The sequence below is a fragment of the Varroa jacobsoni genome, unplaced genomic scaffold (genome assembly GCF_002532875.2).
Source record: "Varroa jacobsoni isolate VJ856 unplaced genomic scaffold, vjacob_1.0 scaffold_330, whole genome shotgun sequence".
NCBI lineage: Eukaryota > Metazoa > Arthropoda > Arachnida > Mesostigmata > Varroidae > Varroa > Varroa jacobsoni.
In genome coordinates, this window is record NW_019213232.1 from 362,595 (window position 1) to 389,553 (window position 26,959).

At 43.9% G+C, this 26,959-nt stretch overlaps 1 protein-coding gene across 1 annotated transcript in view; it reads right to left on the reverse strand.

The window, feature by feature from the left end:
- LOC111259433 (uncharacterized) overlaps positions 1-20,310 on the reverse strand; it is a 321,535-nt gene extending 301,225 nt beyond the window's left edge. The window contains exon 1 of the mRNA XM_022831446.2: positions 15,335-20,310. Coding sequence (XP_022687181.1) covers positions 15,335-16,462 — 1,128 coding nt within the window. The 5' untranslated portion in view covers positions 16,463-20,310. The remainder of the gene's footprint in view (positions 1-15,334) is intronic.
- Positions 20,311-26,959: the final 6,649 nt, after the last annotated feature.

Consider the following 26,959-nt stretch of genomic DNA (forward strand, 5'->3'; position numbering starts at 1 on the left):
ATATATAGCTTAGCTGAGGCTGATACCATATGTCAGCGTTAAAGCGTGTCGTCCTTTTGGCACATTTGACAGGCTGGCCCATATAGTCCGTCGGTCGCCTGAGTGGTTTATTACTTTAGTACAGATATGGCAGAATCGTTTGGCTCATGTCTATGTCTATTCCGTAGCTATTACAGCACGATTCAATCTGACGGTGACGACGGAATGACGACAGGCAGCATGGATAGGGAAGGCGACCCGAGTGGACAGCGGCGTGGCAGGTTGTCATGTAGGATCGGTCTTTCAGAAAAAGACCTTATAAATATCATGCACATACACACTCACTCACGCATATCAACATGTGAGAACGCATTATTTGCGAGTGATCTTATACTACGTCATGTGTTATAGACTCGCATAAATTACTGCTTCATATCGCCATAAGCCACTGATCAGTTATGTCTGGGTGGCGTGAAAGGACCTCTTTTTTTTTATCAAAATTAATTAAATGAACAGGCCGACGACTGAAGTACGCTAGAAGACGGAGGAAGTTGGAGATCTGAATGAACGACATAACTGTAGCAACGAACAGAACCTTGAATACCATCAACGGAGATCGCGAGCAACGCGACGAACAAACACGAAGCACTATCAAGATAATAACGACACGTAAATTAGGGTGCTGTATAATTACCGTACCTTATTATAACTGGTCTATCTAACGGGTAGCGATCGCCGCATTATTAAGGTGGTAAACTATAAAATGCTACTACCTGGGCATTCGTCTCTCAGACACAAGCGTTCTAAGACGCCGAAATCTCAGCAGTTTCATTCTTACACTATACTTGACTTCGAGATGTAGCACATGGAAGAATTATATAAATCATTCGTTAGACGCGGTAGCAATTTGAACAATTTCGAAAGCGTCTGCTGCGGCGTCTTTAACTTCGTTTCAGCTGTATTATAAGCAAATTATAATAGTGAATACAACGGTCTGAAGAATCGACCTACAACAAGGTGCAGCGTATGAACGTGACCACAAACAATAAATATTCCCATGTTTCGGTATTCGAGCGTTCATCACGTTTCGATAAAGTCGAGCTGCTTTTCAACCTGCATCTTCGTTCTCATCAAATTTATCAAATATTTGGGCAGTTTAATAATGAGTTGAGCATATTGAATAATGATACGCAAGTGTGTCTATCAGCCGTGCGATCTTATCGGCGACATCGTGAGATTTCCCCACACAAAAATTAACACACATTTCTGTACTAACTATTACACAGACGACACACAAATACACTGCAGTCATCAAATAAAAATAATAATTACGGGTCCATTTCCACGAATCTGTCCATCCAATACATGCAAAATATAGGTTTTAATGTTTATCTTCATTTCTATATATGAAGGCATCCACCATCCATACCACAAGTTTCAGCCGCTGTCAATCAGGATACCCAACTACAGCTTATGGTTTAACTGACCGGCTGCAGGATACATCGATATCTGAAACTGACGACGCATACAAACCTTTTAGATATGTCCATATATGTGTGTGTGTCGTTGTGACTATGAAACGGAACTCTCAATGAACCCCAGGTGTGTCTACGGCTTCCAGTGACCCGAACCCTCATTCTGAGGTTCAAAACGAGTTCTGCCGCCTCTGTTCTTGATAGGACGCCCTGCAGTTCCAGCCATCCCATTGTTAACCGCACAGCTCTGTCCCTACAGGGAGACTGCAGGCAAGCATGAGTGATGATGCTCGGACCCCCTTTATAAGACAGGGACTTAAATACAGTGGGTCCAGCAGATAGCGCCGAAGTTCAGCTTGCGCAAATGCAAGTGTCAGAAGAGCTGGACAAGCTACGCCCTTTCTCTCTTTTGCATTCGTTCGCACTCTCTGCAAACTCCGCGCTCGACGTTTGCTCATTCATTCACTCACTCACTCACTCACTTTAATGCAGCCACGAATGTCCCCAGGGTCTAGAGATGTCGGCTGGGAGCAGAGGGTGTGCTGGAGGGAAACAGGCAGGCGGAATGGCAACTAAACACACATGCCGTCCGCTACCATCATGTCCAATCTTTGACGGAACAGAAGGCCCACCAGAAGCTCAGCATGCCAGCCCTGGTGCCTGCGGTGCTCGTACAATATCATGCTAGGGAGTCGCTTCGCTGTCGTGCGTATAGTACTTCTCCGCCTTGTAGTGGTAGTGCTAGAAGTACGACAAGTGACAATGGCACTTTAACCCAGAATAACGTAGGTTTCTACATGATTCGGTATTCGCTCTGCTATTTGAACTGGAGCAGCACCAAAAGCGGCAGCAGCTGAACCGGTGATGACGCTTAGTTATTTTAAAGTCACTGAGAAGTGGCGGTGACTCTCTGGCATTTGCGTACGCCCGCGCGTTTAGTGCTGGGCAGCGTATACGTTGGTTAACAGTGATGGCGACGGCGTAGCAGTAACAATGGCGTGATACACTTGCTATAGGGGGTCAAGTAAGTCCTACCGGCATATATATTCTATGTCGGTGCCACTGGTGCAGTTCCGTATGTAATTATTCGTGATTAACTCGTGCTGCATGTTTGGAGAAGATGTGCAGTTCAGCACTTCTTCTCTCTCTTATTCTATCCCAGAATACTTATTATCTAATTGTATCCAAACTTCTTTGATAGTCCCTAACTTCGATTCGGTATTGATTAGAACGTGTAAAATCTTACACAAGTAGCTCAGAGCTTTGTAACTATAAATGTATCATTACAAAATCAAATAATGTACAATCATGTGTCACTGTCGGCTCGAACGAAAGACATCCAGCAAAAAAAATCGTCATATATTTCCTCAGGTGAAGATCCACGAGCCGATGCGTGCATCTTAAAAACAAAATTAACCAAAAGTATATACGTCAGCACCAAGATGATACGTTTAGTTACATCGCACCGCCATCTTTCCCCGATGTATTTCTATTGCTTATAGGCTCGCATATGCGTAGATCTTTGCATCATCAGCGAATTTCGTTGCTGTTGGCTGGCGAGCCGTGTACACATGCGCAACAACGCACCCATAATAACAAGATCAGCTTAACTAATTCTACCATCGACATAATCGCCTATATTGACATTGGGTGCATAGGCTTATGAAAATTAGGACGAAGCCTCCTTTACTGCTTCTACAGCTGCTTCGAAAAGAAGGACCGTGCGAAAGCAGGTGGGTCTAACTGATCGTTTCCATCATGCCGCTCAGGTACGAGCCATTAAGGCCGCGCTTGTTCCTCCCAGTGATCGGCTGCGAAAAACGTCTCTATCAATGGGATTGCCGCAGCGCTCAGCCCTCGGCTGAAGTATGCACCGTGGCCCCGAAACCCCGGGTCGAATCGGTAGCATCGGCTCTGGCCTCGAGTGTTCGTCTTGTACATACATACTAACGTCCTTAGTAGAATCTTATATTCAATAAAACGAGTGATTGGATGAACACACTCCACAGAGGTGGAGAAGCTTACCAGAGCGTGGTGGCAGCTTCAACGCTAAATAGAACCGCCACGGTTGGTAGTATCTCTGGTACTCAAATGCACACTATTATTTATGATTGGTGTCACTGTATATATATATATACATTTGACTCGATACCATTGTGACAGCGTGTGTGCCCTTAACAATTCGAAGCGTATGGACGCGAGTATTATTCTTGAAAAGAATCATATTGGTCCGCTCTACCTTAAGCGTATGTGCATATGGCTATGAGTACGTACATGTAGATGCAGTCTCAAACGAAAGCACACCTTTTATGCCGCGTTCATCCCAGTAACCACATTGTTAGTCTTTATTATTTCAATTAATAGTATGTAAACAAGAAAACCATCAGGAAATTGTCTTCGCGTTCTGCACTGCGCGTTTATCTTCTCAGGCAATTTGCTGTTATCTTCCCACAATTAACGCCAGTCGAACATTTGATAAGCGAAAAAACTCATTTTTGATAACATTTCTAATCATACTTTTGAGCGTCTTCTTAATAGCTATAATATCGACGTTTAATATAATAATCGACGTTATTATGGCACAGCTTCTTTCAGCCACGCTCCATACAGATTTATTTGACCCACCGCTGAGTTAAAAGGCACTTATGTATATAAATCGTCGTTTCGGAACTGTCACTAACCAACATGGGCTAGCTTGCGTTTCTTATGAGTAGGTTCCCTGCCTACGCGAAACACGTTACATCCTACCATTTGGCACAGCAGCTATTTTTCGTTGAATTACAATTTTACAGAACATACAGATAGAACCTTTACTAACGGACACGTCTTTCTGAGATAACTGTGGCGGCCTGATCTCTTCTCGGCCGGACAAAACACTTCAAACGTGAGCACCAGCTGGAAATTTAATTTTACGTACAATGGAAACATCTTGGGTAAGCCAGCGGTTTTTTTTGCTGATCGGTTCGGCACTACGGCAACAGTATGTATTTTTGCATCGCTGAAGTGATCAGGTACGGTCGGCTGTTCGGCGCTTAAGAGAACCTAGGAACGGGTCGACAGATCGGCTTCCTTAACATTGTTGTACTCTAGGAGCTCCTGTCTGATCTTAGTAGTACAAAACTTATACATGAGGTCGTAAACGGTTCGAGCCATAACATTCATTCCCAGGTTAAATTTAGCGGCTAAATCGCGTATTGAAGCACCAACATTATCACAGATCCCTGTTTTGTATCCTTTCAAGTACTTGTAGAATTCTCGTAGCCATTTCCCTACCGCGTTCCTGTCGCTCTGATGAGTAAGAACTGGTTTTTGTTTCTTCAAGAGTCTCACGTTCAGTTGTGTTGTTGCAAACAAGCAATTCTGGAAATTTATAATTTCGGTGGGGCTAAGACTGGGCAATAACTGATCCTCGTTCATATGTCAAAAGCGAACAAGCATTTCCATAGTCCCATAATTTGTAGTTTTGTTTCAGACAAAGTGGGCTTTTTTGACGCAGCAACAGTGTGAGATGTTAGCAACAGTCCTCTAAACATATCGCAGTTTATTTCGAACTTCCTGGATATATCTTCTAGTAAGTATGGCAAGAGCTTATGTTGTTGCGTGGGTTGCAGCATGAATATCCGTAATCCTAAACTGGTTCGCTGTGACAGGACCCTATTAGGTCAGCTATCTGTCCAGATATAATATACGAGATTCTTCTTCTATTCAACCAACAAGCGTCTTCTGGCAACATATTGTATAGTAGTTGTATGCCCTAGGTCAAGGGTAAACTGATGACAGAGCTTTATTGGAAGCTACAACCCGTTGCTGGTTTTCTACTGGATTGGTATGACTACTGATAAGAGCTTTTCGAATAAATCGATTAGTTTTCTTGGCTAGAAATAGATAGAAACGTGCATAAGATGTCCTTCCGAAACACCCATTTCAGGTTTCAGCAGATACAAATGGGCTGGTCGGACAAATTTTTGCTTGTCCGATCCTTTAATTCGTTTGTGTGTCAACACGCACACATATAGACATTAGATCAATGCCATAACACGTTACGATAGACTCTTGCATCTTTGTTTGTTATGACGAACTTTTGCTATGGGCTGTTCGATCAATCAGGCATTCCAGCTGGTCATTCTATTTCTCAATATTGCATACGTATTACTTCTCATCTTCATGGCATCGCCTATTTATAATAATTCTCCGATCTCGAATCGGCCGTCCTTTCTCCTTTGTGATCATGAGCTTTCTCTCTCGCCCCAATGACGAGCCGCAGTCCTCCGGCACTACCGCTACACACACGGACTATTCAATATTTTCACAGCGAACAGGCCTCGGTATTGTTAGTGCGTTAGTCGTCCGTATTGCTAGCTGACTAATTGCCCAAGCCAACGATAGGCAGAAAGATAAGAATAGGCATTGAGATATAAACGACTCGGCCTGTTTTGCCAAACGCATAAGCTCACAACTATGTATCGCTGCATGAGTGCACGACGCTATGGGACGCCACGTGTCTACGGCCCGGCCAAGTGCGACGCCGCTGGACGGCGGAGCTGTAGCTGCGTTAAGACCGGCAGCTCGTGACAGCGGAAAGAGCAGCGGCCGAAACAAGAGAGAAGCAAATAATGAATATCACCGATTGCTACTTCTTTCGTGCTCGCTGCGGCAAAGCGCTTGCAAACAATCGACCGTGGCCACGGTAAAGGCGGTGATGGAACCAATAACAATGGCGCTGCTGACCGGGTACGAAGAGGCAACGAAAGCTTCAGTAGCAGTGGAGGGGGCGACTGAATGCGTCAACAGCGCGCCGCAATGACATTCGATACTTCTGAGACCAGACCAAAACAAGTTGACGAGGTAGCGAATAGCGAGTCTCGAAGAGGGCCTAGAGTCCAACGGCAGCTAACAACCAATCGCACGCCGACCGAACATACGAGAGTGGATCCTGACTGGGCTCGACCTGGCCCGTCACAACGTGGCCGTCGCAGTGTCTACTGCTTAGATCTTGATCCCATTGCCCTTACTTCCTCCTGTTTCCCTAGTTCCTCTCCAATCCCATGTCGTCCCTCTAGGCTATCCGCTCCCTTCCATTTTCCGGTGCCTGACTAGCAGGCAACGATCTGTAGTGTGCTTCCTTAATGCTAGCACAGGCCGTTAAGAACGGATAATACTCAGCACCGAAGAGCAACAGCAACCTAATATTGTGCCTAATATATAATATTGTGCGGGTCTACGACTAGGTGGCGTTCGTGTTATTGTGATTGTTACTATTGTCGTCAAAGTCGAGGGCGGCGGCTGCGGCAGAGGTGAAAACCATAAGCGAAGTTATAGAAAATGCAAGTGATTTCTTTGATGAAAAGAAAACTTTTATTTCATATATATATATATATATAACATGAAATAATAACGCAAGATATATCTATTATGGATTTATGGATACTGCGCTGAGATAGGACCAATTATTTTGTCATGTCGCATGGAGCGACGACGACGACGACGACGACGACAGAGTACTGACGATTAATGTAAACAATTTTATTTTGTGAATTTTTTAATTAATTCGCCTTTACTATTTCAGATTTTTCTTTACTCCTTTTCTTGTTGAGCTCTTCTTCTGGTTCATTCGGTATTCTACGAAAACGCTATTGATAAAACCTCGCTAAGTCTTCTCATCGATATGTGTTCAGGTTATCATCTATTGGTATTAGCCATTGATAATCAATGCGCGGCAGACTTTATACACGGAAATGTCGACGATTTCAGCGCATGTGAATGCACAGGACATAGGGCTAGGCTTACAGGACCATTTGATAGTTTCTTCTATAATTCTTCCACTGACTAAACCATACTGGTAGTGATTATATCTAAAATAAAATAATAACGTATCATTCTCAGTGATCGAGAAATAATACATGTTTACTTTATACCCTTTCCGTTAATTCGTATTAGAAATAAACTGACGACCACCGACCCCAGTGGAGCACCCCCGTTCCTCTAATAGAAAGGGGTTAATAAAATAGTGGCAAATTATAATATACGGAAATAGCGCGTCGTCGCGGAACGTTTGACTTCTGGTCGGCCCCTTTTAATAGCGCAGGAGATGAATTATTATAGCATTATTTTACAAACTTTCCGCTACCACTACGAACAGCAGTATGACAGCACTACCATTCTATAACCCGTAATGACTAAGTTAGTCATAGGGTACGAATTAGCCGCCTCCCGGTTCTTCGAGAGAAGATAACGGTTATCCAGCCTATGATACTTCACAACACTAGCACATACGCTTAATGTATTCTATGCCGTTATGTAAATTACGGGTTGTTTGTCGTATACCGATACATCATACACACAATCAGATACGAAGTCGACTTGCTTTGATATTGTGAAGCCGCTACGTTTTTACAGAATCTCTACTGATGTGGCATTTCAAACACCCAACATCATGGATTTACTGTTCGGCAAATTGATCAGATCGATTTGACTCCATATGGTCAATATGGAAATTTCATAACGTTAACATACATATAGCGGACATTTATTTATTCGGCACCACTTCTTTCCGGATTGCATGTTTTTATCAACACAGACGTTTCATGAGGATATCAATATTCACACGGACTTTCGATGTGTTTACATTTCAAATGGCCATTGTGAAAAAGGCAACATTTACATTCTGAGCAAGGTATCCATCGCTCTAAAAAAATGTCGCCTTTTGTTCCGGTGTGTATGAAGCATTTGACAAATTCGTTTCCCATATCGAAAGTTTTCCTCTAAACGGTAATCTGTTTCATGGAATAAGTTAAAGGAATATGTTTCATGCTAAAGCAGTTTAAAGGTGACTAACAAAACTCCCTCTTACACGCAGAACAAACGCTGGGGGTAGCTCAGCAGATTCTCCTATATGAGACAAAGTTAAGGAAACTGAGTGCCTACTGATTAAACAAACTACCCTGTGACTGCGGTGCAGTTCCCTTACCAATAGAGTAAAAAAAAAAAAAAAGCTATTTTTTCTGTCAACTTATTGCTTATTACTAACGATAGGAGGTGGGCTTTTACTCCTAATATCCTATTCTAGACAGATTAGATATATAAAGGACAAGGTGTATTCAGCGAGACAATGAATGATGAGTTTTCAAGTTACCGTGAAACGGTTGTTGGGCAAGGATGTCAATGTGAAGTAACTACACCGACCAGTTCAATTAGTAAGAAGGTCGTTTAGGGGTCAACGAAATTGTAATGTGATCTCGCTGCATGGGGCAAAGCCCGACCACACACACACAGCCCCGATGGTGTGCCATATCATTTTCTAATTCAGCTGAGAACCGTTTCTCTTTTGGTTGTGGCCCATTCGCTAGACCTGGTTTCTTGTTTAAAAGTACTACTTACTTTGACCTAAAGAGCCTAAAATTTTAACATGAAAAGTCCATGATGAACTGTCAGCTAGATGACGACGGACAATATATCACAAAAGCAAACACCTGCACGACTGGCTTTGGCATGTGTTCTGAACTAATGCTGAACGTTATCCGAAAAGGTTGAAAATTTTTTTATACATTCAATGCACATCTATGTAAAATATATATAGCAGTGCTACGTATATTTAGCTTTTGTTGTAAATTTCTGCTGAAGGCTTTGGTTGGAAAAGTGAATCCGTCGTTTTTCTATATAGCTTAATTTTTCTATATAGCCTAATTTTTTTTTTTTTTGTCGATTTTTTCCTGCATTTGCGTCCTACATCCGACCGCCTCACTGCACTCAGGCATATGCGTGCGTGCTCGTTACTCGAACTGCGCCTACGATGTGGGTATACCTATGTCTCGCTTTACCTAGTTAGCTGTTCGCGTGAGGCACAGCATAACACAACACGACGCGATTCTCAACGGAACGAATCACTTCCCGTTTTTCTCTTTATTCATCTAATTAATTGTCGCTCTTAATTATAGAGCTCAATGCCCTTTGTAGACAAGACGTGTCAAAGGATGTCCCGCCCACTGCTTCTACTGGGCACTCTTCCTCTGTCTGATATACATATGTCTGGTGTAGCGACCATCGCGAGTCGGTGCCGCATGTTGTGCGTGCAGGAAACAACGGTAGATAGCATAGCCTTCGTGCAGGAGCGGATTGGCGTTCCCGCATGCTACGTACGCAAAGATATGTGGATACACATATATGGACATTATGCGAGCCTGCAGCAAGATCACTGGCACCAACTAATGGCACTTTAGTGCCTTCCACTATAGCAACTGATAGACTTCTTTGACCTCCATTTCATCCTCGTTTCCTCTGCCTTTCACCGCCAATACTAGCACGCGGTCAAATGATGACGAAAAAGGACGAAAACAGGTAGACCTGTTTCTGTGCTCCATCTCCCATCCGTTTCACTTGCGAAAAGGGCGACGAATCCTTGACGTATTATATAGGATCAGTTCATAATATAATACAACCTCTGATTGGCTGGCTCAGTGGCTTCGAGCTTTAGGTCTTGACTCGTCCAACGATCCGGTGTCCACCAGAGTTACTGGACAGCTCATGGTCCAGAAACGACGACAGTCAAAATGCAGTTCTGGGAGAATCGAAAATTCTACACTATAATATTTCGACTTATTAGCCATTAAAGCTAGTCAGCTAGATAGCTAGAAACTCACTCGAGATAATACGTTGCCTCGCCTTCGTTGGCCGCTTCTTGGTCTCTCTCCATCGCTCTTTCGCCAGCTGCTGCTCGACGTGATCTGCCACGGCGTAATGTTGCTAGGCTACGGCGGAAATACGATGGCTGGCTCGCCGCTGGGCTGGCACAAAAAACAGACCGCCGGCAACAGCCACTACCTACCATAAAACATTATCAATCGTTGCTTTTCAATAGAATCGACTGGTACAGACTGTCACAGATCGAGCTGTGAGTTTCCAGTTATGTTCGTATGTGCACACTTTGCGCGTATAGCGATATCTTGACAAATGTCTGCCAATTTATGTCGATGCTTTTATCAGCGTAGAAAGCTGGCAAGAGGACACGAAAAAGGGGAGATGTATGGGGGTGCTCTGCTGCTTTAATACTGCTACAATCGTTCGTGAGCTTAAAACAATGAGACAATATTTCCTCTTCAGTATATGTACATTGGTGCGTAAGGTGGTCTATTTAATTCTAGCAAATCCCCTGTGAATAAGGTAAAAGGAACAGGCCGAAAACAATGTATACCATAATTCGCAACGTGGCATCGTTGTGGGAAAGGGACTGAAGTTGATGCGCTAATTGCTGGTTTACTATATGTCTCTGAAGTAATGATTACTATTTTTTTTGTAAGACATCGCTTGGCTAGCAACAACAGATACAACAATATCATGATCGTGCTGTTTGATATGTTTCATTAGGCATCGTGTATGGTGTTCATCCAATGTTTTGCGTATTCTGAACGATTTTTTAGTACGTTCAGGCAGGACGCGGCCCAAATAATGTTTTAACTGCTATATATATATATATATATATATATATATATATATATATATATATGTAGGTAGATAAAGCTAGCCCTGTATTTTCTATCGAACCGCAAATCATTTTCGAAAGCTTTTCGCAGGCCAGCCTAGTTAATTTTCCTGTAGTTATTTTCGCTACTTCGATTTATAAAGTTATGTCCAAATGCTTTCAGACATATCAGTTGACTTATTTTCTCCTTTCATCGGCCGACATCTCCTCTTCGAGTCGGCGATCATTTTTAATCTGAAGAATCAAATTTATATTTAGGAAATCCGCTTGAGTCGTTTTGAGTCCTAAGCTAATCCGATTCGTTTTAATAAGCTTTTTTTAATCTAAATGAAAATTTTAAACGCCGATCGAAATTTCATCTTAACCAAATCTTCATTTCAATTATTCAATTATCAAGTACAATTATTAAAGATCGTGTACGGTTTCCATCGCATTCGGTTAGGCGGCCGGTTCGTCCATAATGTAGATTGGAAGCCAGTCATTCAAATAGGTGAACTTGGTGCCTGATTCGACCAACGGCGCAGCGATTACTTCTTCATTCTGCTTCGCTTTTTGTGTGGGTTTCAGTGAATAATAAACCGCCGACCAACAACATCGTTCCTGTAGTCAACTACTTCACCAGCTGAAGGGTGTTATGTAGGAGGAGGCCTGGCCACCGTTGCTTCCCCTCGTCTCCATCAGCCACTAAGGCAGTTCGGGTTGGGCTTAGGGCAATGAGGAGCCTGGCCATATTGGTGGTCCACTCATATCACCGGCACGCCATCGTACCTCTGATTAGCCGATCTACGAGTAGATGGCAAAAACCTGGCAACTTTCTTCCAAAAAATTTGACATTAGAAGACGCCCAAGATGTCAGGAGACCAGAAGACTGCTCCATTGAAACTCATGCTCATGTGCGCCGTCCTTGCCGGACCGATCAATGAACTGAAAGACCGAGCTCTAGAACTGCCGAGGTGCAAAGCTGTGGACCAAATGAGCTTTCCCAACGAAAACAAAGATCCATATTTCTAGTAAGTGATCAGGGAGGACACGGGCAAACTGGATGAAAGTAGGGAACGCGACAGACGCATGTCAGTGACCACACTAATGATAACGGCTCCTGCGATAATTAGGGCTACTAATATAGATGGTGACAGAGAGGATTCGACCACTCTTCCATATGTGCCTCCGCTAGTCAACATCTGACGGGGAGGAACCGGCGGTTTCCATCGAATAGACAAGCAACTATTGGCGACCGGCCACTACCGCTGGCCAAGTTTCTACAATCCAACAACCTGTCTTTATCCAAGCTCGTCATAGTGATGTTCGAACGACACAGAAAGCAAAGCATAAACGAGTTGGCGCAACTATTAGGAAGAGGTATTCGTCAGCACAACTGGCACCATGAAGACTAGCACGCGATTACCGACTTCGTCGTTCATAAGGGCGCTATAGTTGTATCTGGTATCATAAAATTCATAGTTTAAGCGTATCCATCAAGCGACTATAAGGAGAGATTAATGCTTCCTGGTGTTTTTTTAACATGCGAAATTCACGCAAGGGCCGACACAGAAAAGTGGGAGAATATGTTCATTCTTTTTTGGGGGCTAGTCAAGCCGACATCGTGTTCCGAAAATGGCAGAGGATGTTTTGGAACACTTAACACAATCGTTCGCTTTCTGACTCGACCGTGCACGATTTCGCGAAGCGCGGTCAGGTGCGACAGGGCCCGTCTACGAACAAGAGCTATTGGACGTCGGTTCCTGCCTAATACGCATTGGCTAGACAACCGGCATGGCTACCGCTGTTTCCGTTTCTCAAACCAGCTTGATGGATAAATGAATGCCTAAAAAGAGGTCGCACACGCCTCTATCTTTTTGAGGCTTAGATTAACGAACAAAAAGTCCTTTGGGCCATCGGTACGCAGCGTTGCATCTGTGCGGCTGCAACAGTTATAACACTGTGGGGTGCTCGCTCTATTTTTCTGTTTTTTGCTTAGGGTTATGCTGTTCCAACGCACGCCCCTCAGCTTCAGCCATTGCTAAACCGATGCGTCGAACGGGCACCCTACTCGTCTTCCCGTTAAAATCCGCTCGGGTCCGCCCGGCCAACGAGAGCTGCTTGTGCGAGGCAGTTCTATCGTGTAACGTAAAATGTACGCCTGCTGAAAAAATGGGTGCCGTATTCCCAGCCAGCTCAACACACAGAAGTGTTTGGCTTGGCTACGTTACCTTATTAAATTTTTTTGAGTAAACTTCGTTGAGGTCCTTAGATCCTCCGTTATGGATCGACTGAAGCAGGACTTCAATACACAGTTCGAGAGCCCTCGATGACGGGGCTAGCCAAGGTAAGCTGTTGGGGTTCGACGGACAAGTTGTGGATAAGAGGCACTGAGAAACGTAAGTGTGTTCGGAGCTTCTAAGAAGAGGTTGGCGATGGCAGCGGCGTCTGCTGTAGCATCAGCAGCGGCAGGTTGCTTCAGAGACCGCGCAGAAAAGGCGGCAAGCTAAAATGTTGACGGGCAATGGCATCCATGGGGTTCACCTAGATCGTTCGCCCGCTCTCTAGGTGGCTGCCACGACAGTGTCGAAGTAAAGTTGACTTCAGCCGATTTTGCCGATGCGTATACTCCATGCTACTGCTAGTCGGGTCGCCAACACTGCTACTACAGCATTCACTCTAGGCTCGAATCGAATATCGAAATTAAATAAACTTTTAAGCCGACGCACGTCTTCAATTCTGGTTGCTGCTGCTCAGCTCGATCAAGCACCTACCCTAGGAGATCTGGTTCAAATATTGGAGCGCTCATGTCCCGTGCACTCTGTCTCCCAGCCCGTCTCTTTCAGTGCTCTACACAACCGTCTGAGAAATATGGGGACGGTGCTAGGGTACCGCTGCATGCGGAAGGGATACACGTCCTACGCGTATGGCGACTAATGCATCGAAGACTCACTAAAGACTCGCCGAAACCGAAGGCATGTCACTCCAGATAGAAGCAGCTAACTTCAGCTTGCCCTATCTAGCTAGATGGTCGACTGGCTTGCCCACCAGAGAATTTGTACCACTCGGTCCTATTCCGTGGGAGCGGTAAGAAGCGAGTAATGAAAGTATACATGTTGCCGATTACTGTTCCGTTCCTGCAAGTATATTCCCACAGTACATTCAAGCCGTAGCAGCAATTCGCGTCAATATACGAACCCTTCGCCTGTTGCGGTTCGGCGGATCAGGACGGCTAGTAGAGATAGCTGTTTCATCTGGAGGAGATAGCTGTTTCATCTAAGGGGTACAGAGTGCCCAACAACCAATCGCTTGGTTGTGCGTACGCCTGCAGCGCTAGCTCTTCATCAGTGGCATTCACACGGCCGGCCGACTGATTCTCGCACTGATGCTTTCCGCTTTTTCTGTCGGTAGAACTACGGACATACAGGGAGACAGTGACAGACAGATATACGAACGCCAGGTCACGCAATTTTTCCGTCTCTATCTGGATTGTTTGAAGCTTCGCGATCGCTTTCAAACGCTCTATTTTTCTTTTCTGCTTTTTCTTGGGTCACTCTCGCTCGTGAGGGACGCAATCACCACTTCCGTCACTATGACTACTTCTACTTGTACTACTACAGCTATGGCTGTTGAGCTTGAGAAGTATTGTTGTCGGTCTTTTGTCTCGTTGCTTCTTCGTAAACAACTGATTATCATAGATATTAAAATAAAAAGTACCTCAGTAGGTGTTGTTAAAAAGCATCCCTTAGCACTGGGTAGCCGCCTCCGCACCCGCTCTACGATAGAGGGAGCAAGACGGCGAAGCAGTTACCTAAAGAAACGGGTAAGGCGGAAAATCGGAGATGAGTGAGGGTGGCGCCCTGCCGAATCCTGGCACGAATTGTATGGAAATCCCGCCAGCCTCCGGTCAGGAAAAAAGAAGCCCGGAATCGAAAATAAGTATTAAATTTAAAGGAAAGGCACCCAGCTTTTTCGAAGAGAGTAGGATAGGCACGCTGGACGGGAGGACGAGTGGGTGGATAGAAAAACGGAAATAAACTGTAGCTGAAAACTGTATAGGGTGGGAGATTCCTAAGGGACACGAGTCACAGGGCCAACCTTCTGTTGTTTCTACCGTTTTGCCACACTAGAAAAAAACCAGAGAGAGCACCGTTTAGGCCAATGATACACCTGCTGGCAACTGGCCCTCTACCGCGGGCGTTGTACGAAAATAGCGCAAGCACTTTGTCGTTTAGAATGAATTGCGTCCGACAGGTGAAAGGAGACGAAACGAAAACATCTAAAAGTACAGACGTACGGCCGTTACGATATAGCTGTTTCACAAAATCACATCCACATGACAGTACAGCCGGTACGTGGCACGCAAGTACTAAACAAGTTGCTTTTGTTGTCTTTCCTTTTCACATTTTTCTCTTTGAATACTAACCTGGAAATTGATGATGTCATGGCTTCTAAGGTCCTGGTCCTGAAAATCGGCAAACGACTGGAATCCGGGTTTCGTCATAGGCAGGGTGGTGCTGCGTCGAAATTTCGATGGTGATATAATGCTACCCTTTGGTCCTGGGGCACAAGTTGAGTTTGGGCCAGTTGGCTGACCCACGGCCTGCTGACTTGGACTTTTGATCAGTCCACCTGCACTACCTGTACCGCCTGCACTTGCACCTGGCGAACTCGACACCGAGCTTACCGAATTCAGCAGCCGTTTTTGTGGGGGCCATGCAAGCCCGTTGCCCGATGACCATGCTGTTGTTTGCTGTCCTCCGCCGTGCTGGCTGTTGGTTGACCAGTCGGAGTAGGCGCCGAACAGGTTCGAAGACCCGGACGTGTTCACCGTTAGTCGCGAACCCTGCGACCCGCCAAGGCCGGCCATCGAACCCGTACCATTCGAACACACCGACATATTGCCAACGAGCGAGCTGGGGCTAGAATGCCCCCCTCCGCCGCCTGCCCCATTGCCCCCACCACTACCACCGCCTCCGCTGCCGTTGCTACCGCCGCCACCGGTAATCGCTCGCCGTTGAAATATCGCCTGCGGGCTGAGCGCTCCATTGAGGCCGTTCAGTCCACCGTTCATCGAGTTCATGGCGTTGCCGGTCAGCTGATCGCTGGATGAGCAATCCAGGCTTGACCAATAATTCGCGCCTGGAACTCCAGCCACTCCAAGACCCGGCACTCCTCCACCTGGACAGAGTTCGTCAGAGCCATCTGGCTCGCCCCCGCCGCCACCGCTACCACCAACACCTCCCACGCCGGTCTTGACGCTGCATTTACCGTCGAGACCTACCGATCCCACGGAACCGTTCGCGACCGATAGCGCTTCGCTGTCAGCATCGTAGAACAACGAATTCTGTACGCTTGTCTCCCTGGCGCCTGGACGGCCTTCGCCAGGTGTTCCGACAGGAGTGCCGCTCGAGCCATTCTGCGACGGGCTTTGTGACGAGTGGCTGCCATGGCTGTTGTGGCTACTCGGGGAGGTGACCTGTGGCTGTGGAAAGCTGGGGCTCAGCGAGCGCACCTCGCCTGTGGTCAGGCTTCCGTAGTCCCCCATAGGCATTCGCCGCTCTGCCGGGCTCCCGGGCCAACTGGGTCGACTTACGAAACAAGAAGACAAGACGCGATACGACAACAAGACGGGATTGGATGATCTTCTTTTTTATTTTTTTTTTCGATACTCAATATCTTTTTTCTTCTCTATATTTTACACTGGCGATTCCTCGTGAACGAATCTCACGAAAAGCACCAATCGACACAACACTCCACACTCCGATCGGCTGATAACCACACGGACGCACGCACGTTCGATCTACTATTTCTTCTGCTTATCGTTGATTTGTTTTCTTTTTCTAACTACTGCTGATTTCGCACTCCCTCTATTTTTCTACGATCACCTCACTGAAGTTCGCTCAGATATCGCGCAAAAGCCGTCGCCGTAGCCGTAGCCGCTGCCACTAATAGACGCAGCGTAAGCAAACACACTCACCCAGGCAGATAGTAAACAGACCGAGTGAAATAAAGATGACTCTATCTGTGCAGCCGTCGCGGTGTATTCGTAGAGTAGTAGTATAAGGCCAAATAAAATGATTACCGTATTATACCAAAGAGGCTAGCATTTGTAGCTATTGTATAGTAGATATTCTATTCGTGATGGTCGAGCAATCGTGTTTGTTGTATTGATAGAATTTGTTGTAGTCGAATGAATGATGTGAATAGAGGAACTGTTCCGCTTCTAGCGTGGAGAAGCTTGTTCGTCGTCGCCTGTTTTTTCGCTGCTGCTGCTGCTGCTGGTCCAGCCGCTGCTGCTGCTGTCGTTGTCGTCGGCCTGTTTTCTTTCCCTATCTCTCTTTTTCCTCACAAAACACTGAACACCACACGGACCACTGTACACCAAACACAACAACCCCCAATGATGGTGATGATGATGGGCACGACGAACTGATTTCGGCACGATGCCGTGCGGCATACAGCACAAAACTAACTGAGGTAGGCAGCAGCAGCGCTGCTATTGTTTTACCCGCTGCCTACCTGCTTATCTGCCTGTTTGGTGATCAGTGGCTACTCAATCTGACTCGATTTGGTTCAGGCAGGTGAAAGCCTAACTCAGACTGGCTGCCGAACGATGCGCGTATTATTCGTAACGTAATGATTGTAATAACAGTAGTAGTGAATCTTGTTGGCGGTAACCCAACACTGTACCTTCTACTGCAGCTACTTCGGCTGCTGGATGATCTTATAGTCCAGCTGCTGTTGCTGCTGCTGGTGTCTGTGCTGCTCGCCAGCTCAGTTCACCAGTCAGCTTTCGTGCCTTTCCGCTACAGCTCGTTGCTGCTTGCTGCCTCTTCCAGCTGCTCTCTGTACGGCTGGTGGCTGCTGATGTTTCTGCTTCTGCCACTGCACGCACTCCACAGCGGACCTCCTGAGCACAACAACAGAACCGCTAACTCCAAAACAAGCCTTTTTTCGTTCGCGCGACGCCCTTCGTGTCTGCTCCTGCCTTCTCCCTCGGAGCCGTGCTCTCCTGCGGGTTCCTGAATTGCCCCGCACTCCCCCACATCTCCTTAGGTTGCTCAACCCCTCTCTCCCCTTGCTCTCGATATCTTTCCTCCTCGTTCTCTTTCCTTCGCTCCCTCAAAGGTTTCAGGGCTTGCCTCTTCGGTGGCACGCGTCCACTATCGGCGACTAGCACGCGTTAGTAGTACCCCCTATATGACACACTATCTCTTTCTTCCCCCGCGCGTCTGCTCAATAGCAGCCTGGCGATGCCTCCCAATCTCTTCTCCCAGCTATAGCCGACGACGACCTACGCTTTTTTGCCACTACCCCAATGCCAAAGCCGCCTCAGCAGAAGAACTGCAACCAGTCTGATACTCCTCTAAGGAAAAGAGTATTCCAAGAAAACCAAAGAAAGAGAGAGCGCCGGGAAGAGAGAAAGGGTGCGAGAAAGAGATGGAAACCTAAGTGCTGGTAGGAGTTTTCTCTATGGTGACCCCTAGCATCGAGCCGGAGTCCAAGCTCGCGCCGTGCGGTAGTCGCTTATCGGGACGGGCCCCGGCCGCTCATTCCACGGTGCTCTACTTGTCGTTGACGGCTTTACGCAGAGTTTCTCTGAGAAGAGCCCTCCTTCCCGACCACCGTGGCTCCTCCCGGCGGTGGACTCGGTAAACAGTATCAGGGAGGCTGTCCGATTCCAGAGAGCCGGGCTCTGGCCCTGTTGGCAAGAAGTACGCCGGCCGACGTAACAGCGGGGAGTCACACAAGCGGGATTATTCAAATAGAAATGCAGTGTTGTATAAGGGAAGAGGGTGGAAAGTGAAGGATGAGGGTTCAGATGATAATGATGATCTAAGCCTACAGCTAGTCTCCACCGGCGACGGGGGTTGCAAGTGATGAGGTCGTCTTCGCACTTGAACTTATAATCTCTATTGTTGGAGGGTTCTCGGCTTATCTTATTTTAGTAGCATCTATCCAGGTTACAGTAGCGATGACGGTAGTGGAAGTATGAACCACATGTGGGACATCATTTTATGGTTGCTGGCGACGACGATGACGTTAACTCCCCTGTCGATCAGCTTTATGATCGCATTCGCGCGATTAGGTTATCTCTATCGGTCGTCCTATTTTGTTAGTATGTCGGTCTGTCTGTCTATCCGCCTGTGTCTGTGGCTCTGGGGCAAGGTTCCTCCCCCCTCCCCTTCCCCTTGAAAAAAGCCGATGTTCACGCGTGTACCACGAGTTTTTTTACGTGTGGCGTAGAAATGCTACGTACAATAAACAGCGATGAACGGAGGTGACCAGATAACGCTATGCTGATGTCAGCGGATTCTAGCGTGCCTCAGGCGGTCGGTAAAACAGCTTCCTTTAGTACTAATCAAACAATTAACCCAATCAATCAGCAAGTGAGCGTCTCATTACGGCACGGCAACGGCCGAAACCATAGAGGCAGCCGGCGTGTAATAATCATCAAGGATCCCACCGTCAGCAGGATTTAACTCTTTGGAAAGCAGTCGTGTTTGTATTGGCAGCAGCAGTAACTCTGACGCTTGTCCACTGTGAGTTCTAATAGGGATGATGTCGACAAATGCCTACCTGATACAGGGATGCGATTAACCGGGCAAACTGTCAGGCGATGTCAATGAGTGCTGTTATGATTCGACGGCGCTGTAATCACTCGTGGTACGAAGTATGTACGGTAACAGCGCATTTCTGATTGATACAGCATCTTGTATATACCACCAATATATGTCATAATTAAACATCCATAATGTCAGGACGGGCTCCTAGAGTAAGCGACTTCAGGTCATAGAACTGGAAGATTCTAGCTGAAAAGGCAGAGTGAAGTCACGGGCGCCTATGCTTGATACAAAAAAAAAAGTTATTCTGAAATATGTTGTCCACCTGTTGTACCCATCAAATAACTATACCATCTTCCTGCACCGATCAAGCTTACGGAAAAAAATATAAAGTATAATTTCTACACAATTCAGATTGATGTACGCGCTTAAAACGTTTCTAATGCATAGCGCAAATAGGCGTTAATGTAAGTAATTGTAAAGGGCAATCAACCGATCGTACAGGAAATTGATTAGGAAAACCGCCTTAGCATAAAATGATGGTTTTAGCGGCTTCATTATATATACATATATACATTTATGCGGATTCGTCTATCGCAATTGTAATAATGTCAGAGTAAACTAAGTTTAATTATGTACACACCGTAAAAGCCATTCAATCTAATGTGACAGTAAAAAAAGTTAACTTTTCTGAGTAGTTCTCCAATGAGGGTTAGTGTTTTTATAGTAAGTATTTGTTTGTATCGATTCGACTGCCCAAATAGTATGGCTTTACTTTGTAACGTCCATCTTCGACAATTTAACTTGTTACAGTATATTTGCTTTATTATGTATATTACATGAGCTATGTAAAATTAAATATAATGTATACATGTTTAATCCTCTTATCTGAACAAGTGATCTTTTACCGTTTACTCTTTTAAATGGAAAATTCAGCAAAGCGCTTGGATATTCATATCTATTGCGAAAAGCCTAAAGTCAAAATAAATGATGATTCAAAGACATGTTACGATAAAAAAAAGAATAGGTACACCACCTATCGGTTGTGAGAGCAGACAAGACAAGACTTGAGCAAGTCTGAAAACGGCTGATGAGCCTGGCTTAGTGTCAGAATATAGTCCTTAGTATTATATCTAGGTACAGATAAAACCACGAAGCATTTCTTGTTCTTAAGTATTTTACAAGTAATAGATTTTTCACTATAGTAGTGTAGGAGGCATCCAATATGTACATAAGTCTTGATTTACATCTAGTATCGATTTCAGGACGCGCAGTGGGAAAATATAGGCCATCTTCCGGATGCTAGGACCGTGCTTCACGCAAGCCATATTTTGTAAACTGAGTGTACGCTAAGGACTTGCATTAGCCAAAATATCGCGAAATGCGTAAATGGTCTGGCCCCCCTCGGGCAACGCGCAAGTCACGCCGTCGAAGAGACGTGATTTTGGGCTTTCGTTCGTGGTCGACATAAAAACGTGTTGCCAGGCCAGGGCACATACACATCAAATTATACACATCTCAAATGTTTGTTGAAAATTGAATTAGCTTCGCAAGAATATTACGAGTATTATTAGGTAATTTATCCAGAACAGAGTTTAATGCCGTATGTAAACAAAACACTTAAGCGGTCAGTTATTTTTTTGAAAGCGCGCCAACCAACCATTAACAGTTAATAATTATTCGATGGACTTACGTTCTTTGGAAAAAAAAAACTATAAATGACATGAAATACAGGGAGTTCTTTAACATAAAGATTGATCCAACACAAAATGCTATAACTATGTTGTTTTTTGCTTGGTACTAAGCGAATATTTCGGTTCGAATTCCGGGTGTCATATGTAGAGTTCATGAGTTTTTATGGCAAGAAGCTTTACCGTAGAGGTAAGTGTGGTTAAAAATACTCTCTGGTGCCTGAGGCGCATCAAAGCAGGCCTAATTTGTACTACAAAAATCAGATCGTCGTAAAAAAAACGAGCATACTAAGCTAACAAGAGACATCAGTGACCGCACTTCGTGTCCATCAGGCCTAAGAAAAATTTCGTTTTCTTGGAGAAAGAGAAAGCGCTAGACCGTTCGAAGAAAACAGGACCGATCCGGACACTCATGCTATCGCAGAGCTTTTCCAAAACAGTCTTTTCACATGAGAACGTCCTTTACATATGTCCCTTTGTAAATAACAGGTCCCTGCTCTACTATTCAAACGAGTGTTATCTTAACGAAGTACTGAATATACAGTAAGCAACCTCAGGTTTCACAAATGGGTAAAATGTACTAGGGGGTGTTTGTACAGTTGCTGACCGCCCACGTCCTATGAGGTTCCTTATATTGATTTCAGTCACAAATCAATATATTACTGAAGTGCAAAGGATATGGCTGTCGATTAGCGTAATCTTTAGCAATCAAAGGTAGGTCCTACAAAGTATATTATTAAAGTATATATAAAGTAGTTTCAGTAACTCTAGAGATAAAAGTTTTTAACAATTACAGCACATATATTTACATGTAAGGCATGGAAGGAGTTGTTACAAAGTGAACAAAATTATCTCAGACTCATGGATCTCTCGTTCACATCAATTAAAATCTCTAATGAAAACCAAACACCGAAATTAGCAGCTTCACATAGATCAATACACAAGTGCAAGCTGTACACATGTTCTTTATATTTCTAACGAAACGCACATCATTCAAAGGGAGTTTAACGTTAAGAATAGCGTATTTGTAGCAAATGAATAGAGTGTGGCTCTTCCAGGAGCGCGTTAGGTATTAGATTATGCCAGCCCTATCGGGTGGCAAAGCGAATGACAGTGTTTTATTAAGCAGTCATGTAGTCGGCTCTAGCCCTAGACGAAATGCAAAGGTAAAGTACTAGGTGAGTATCAAACGCAAAAAGCCTTCGCCAAAAGAAGAACAGACAATTTTAGATTGATAGATGAGATACCCAAAATCAAGGCTAAGCTGAGGCAGCTTCTAAACTCTCTCTGGCAATCCTCTCAATAACAAACGGCAACATCTTTTGCTTTGTAAAGGCCTTATAGACCTTTTTTATTGGCTTCAACCCTGCAGTACCGCTAATGCTCCGAAAAATAGTTCTAGAGAAGAGTTCTATGACCCCATTGGATAAAAGATCGCAAAAGTCCACTCCCTCCAGGACACTGGGGATGCTCCATTCCTATTTTCTCGAACTAAGCTTTATGCTACCTCATACAATTGAAGGACAAACGTATGAAATATCGTGAAGTAAATCATTAACCTCCAAAGCCAGTAGAACACAAGTGGAATCATCTTTAAATCCTCTGAGGGTTCCTAAGATAATAGAGAAACATCTTGTGGTCTCTATCGAGATCTTAAGATCCCTATCTTTTACTCAAATATTGTTGTTCTCAAAAGCAGAAGAACTAATTGGGTCACCTTACTTTCAAAGGAGATTTCGGGCGAAGAACGTATTCCTACGAATCATAGGTTTACCTGAATGGTTACGAAAACTGGCTTTTGCTGATTTGTCTGTGCTATAAGGAATACTGGTGACACTGCGAAAAAAAAAATGTGTAACCTTTAGTTACTCTTGACATATGCCCTTTTAGAGCTGGAGAAAGACGGCTCGTATATATAGGTAACATCGGGATAGCATCGAACATCTTGCTACGTGGCTACTAACTAGCGAAAAGTGTCCTTAGCAGTGAGTTTATTTACTTTTCCTAAAGTTCAATATATTTAAAACCCTCGCGAGACACGTGGCGCCCTTACCTTCTAAAGGAACCTTTCGTTCGCTCGGTCACAAAAGTCCTTATTACGCGTTTTTTTTAAATGTGTCCTTCAATCCTCAGATAGAAATTCTTTCTTATTAGAGGACATCGACTTAAAAATACATGAATATCAAAAGGAAAAATATACAAAATTAGTCCAACTGACAAAAAACGGGCCAACTTGCATTTATTTAACATTGCGAATACCACTTGTTAGTTCTTAATCTCGGACGAACCTCCTTGCGTGAGTAGGTTTTCAGAATCACATTTTCGGTACAGCATCGAGGATCCGGTCCACTCATATTGAATCCAACCAGACTTTCATATCTGAAGTTCCTTTAATAGAACTTCAAGGCAGCATGGTAAACATACAAATACTGTACACTCATGCAATCATTATTGACAGGAAAATTGTGAAAGATTCCGATACTAGACTCACTCACGTGGCCTCCCTGGAAAACAATACGCGTTCCTACGAACATTGACCTAACTTCCCGCTCGTGCAAAATGCAAACAAAACAGCGCACATTTTGGCAATTCTTTTAACCCTTGAAAATTTCGAAAAATCTTAAAAATCTTGCAAATCACTAGCGTCCTAAATTGGAACTATTTTGTACATCGCCTGCATTGACAAGAGATTCAAAACCATTTTAGACAGGACAGAATTCAAAAGCTTGTTGATGCAGATTTCCTAAACAAAGTTACCATTTATGTATTTCGCTTATACGACTTCGTGTATAAAAAAACAGGGAGATGCCGTTGAGATGTTATGAATTACACTTTTAACTAAAAAAGTAGACAACTGACGTTAAATCAGTATGTCAATTCGCTCTTGATTATATCTAATTAGCTGGTACACAATGGTGTACTAGCTAATTAGATATAATCACCAACACCAACACTAACTACCACCATTGAGGGGTGAAAAATTTGAGACGTTAGGGATACCTTGAGACCTTGTTTTTAATCCACTAGATATATTTCTATGAAAATGGATCACAGAGCTCTCATTTAGTAGATATACGTAATTGCAATTATTAAGTATAGTAGCGCTCATCCTTGATTCCCTAAGCCATCCTTGTAATGGATTTCAACTTCCTCAATAATGATCCGGAGGTAACGAGATAACAGAATGCAATTAACAATCCTTTTTTTTTTAACGACAATCGTATAAGAAGTATATATCAACCGACAGAACATAATCTCAGTTCATTCCGTTTTTCTTAGTAAGATTTCGAGCCGATTTTTACCTTTAACAGTCCATGTTGAACGTGTTTTTCAAAATTTATTTGCTCGGAACCGAATGTTTGAGCGATTCGATCCTTAACAAAAGATTACTTAAAGGCGGACATCCATTCTTAACTCAAAACTTATAGAGTGTGTTTTACGCGGTGCTCTACCACAGTGTGCTCACTGATGTCTGTACAGCGTTTTGGTTGTTTGCGGTCATACGGTTACAAAAGGCCTTGCTCAATCAGAGTAGCTTCCGGCCAAGTAGAGCGACGCCCGATTCGCCTCATCTATTCTTATAATGATGCATCAATTCAGGCAAAAGAGCATTTCACAAAAGCAAACCGAAGTTATCACAGGACGGGTAAGGTCGGCCACTGGATGTTCTTAACTGGCTCCATCGTTTTGCGCCGCAGAGCGAATATCCCTCTTACGATTATGGCAGTTTCAATAGGTTCTGGTTACTTATTTAATATTAAAGAAGGACTAGAGTAGACATTCAATGCGGTATCATACAGAAGATTTCTGACACAGTAACGTGTAAAAGGCTATAGAAGAGATTTTATGTAGGCACGCCCGACTACATTGGGTCGATCGCCGTTAGTATACAATATAGAACACAAAATGGTACGCGCGATACAAATTACTCAGTGGCATGCCCCTAATATGAGTATACGATAATGTAAGTAGAAGCACATCTGCTCCTTGGAAACCTCTGGGCGGCCCGCGTGGATAACAAGAGAGGGCTCTTATAGGTAGGACATTATACGCAACAGCCAATTACCATACCAATACCAAACCTTCTGCGCGTAAGTATTACGTATAAATGTATCTATTCTGTTTTGTTTAATAAATAACTGCGTTACAAAGTTACGGGTCTACGAATAAAAAATTACAACTTTTTTCATAAACGCTCATAATACAAAGTTAAAAATCAAGTTCTATAAGGAAAGCTTGACGATGAATTAACAGAAATAAAAAAATACTGAACTCAATGTGTAGTATTTGGTCAATTTTTTAAGATGTTTCTCAGAGCTATTTGTATTTTTTCTGTAAAAAAGCTAAAGCATCGAGCTGATAATAAGTGTAAATGCGAATTCGGATGAGTAAATCTAATTTATGTTAAATATATAGAATTTATTTTTAATATTTTTCCCGTTATGACATGAGGTATCTTCACAACTAGAAGCCATCACAATTTTCTAATATCTGCTGTGACAGACAGTCTTCCACCTAATTGCATTATATTAGGTGATGAAGGATGTGACTTTCTCAAGTCATAAATCCATCGCTAAAGTGTGTTTTAAGACGAGATAGGTACTTGGAAGTGCCGGACGTCGCTTGCATGTAAAATCGCTTCCGTTTATGTTATTAGGTTTAGCGAATCCCACAGAACTTTGTAGAATCTTTACAAAGTGTCTCGTATGTTCTAGGTTACGCTTAAAAATTCTAAAAATACTACTAGAAATAACTACCAACGAATCTTTATAGTGGTGCTTTGATTTTTCAAGGGAAGTTGGCATCTGTAACTATGCACACGACTGCACCGTCAAAAAAGTAAAGGTCCTATTGTCCTACTGCAAAAAGCCGTTTAATTTGTGCATTAGGTTAAATACTCTCAGGGGTATATATTTATTTAGCCAATTTTTGCGACCTGGTGCAATCACAGCAAAAAAAACTACCAATAGCCTCGTCTGCGGAATAACCAATATCATAAGGTAAGAAAGCAACTAACAAGAACATACTATGTGATAATCCTGTGCTTAAATATGGCTTAAAATTGCACAAACGGCAACATGTCTAATGGCAAATATTGCAAGACGATAGCGGGCCGAAACTATGAACGAGTGTGCAAACATATGTGTGTTTTACCACTATTATTTAGAACAGCTTGAGGCAAAATATAGTGACGTCGTGATACTAACTGTCGTAGTTACTTTCCAAATTTAATGTAGACAAACTTCCGCGGGGGAAATTAATTTCCTGGCACTAGTCTCTTCTGCTTATTCATATAGGGATTTTCCTTGTAGCTTCACGGCTTTCGATTCTCATACACGCTAGTACGAAAGTCATGAGGTACGCGAGTTCAACTTCGAAATATTCGCCTTGTGTTATGCACGGCCGGTTTCAATACGCGCGGTTAGCAGAATCTACGCTCAGCATATGAACACTCTTGGTCTACTTTCCTTAGAAAAATTAACGAATCGACGTATCCGACACGTTATTTAGCACCTCGTCTCTCCCGTTGTGTTACTTCTCAAATTCATGGCAAAAGGGTGAACCAGGATTATTCAAAATAGTCGAATGGTTAACAAAACGGTCGAAATGTTTGAATCCACAATAGAAGTCTGTCGATATGATCTCAGTGCAGACACAAAAGGCACCTGGCATTTAGTTAAGTTACACTGAATCACCGAATCAAATAAATCATGTGGACGATAGCAATTATTGCTAGGATGACAATCTGCCTGAACAGCACAAAGGTATATCAACTCACGCAAAGAAAAAGAA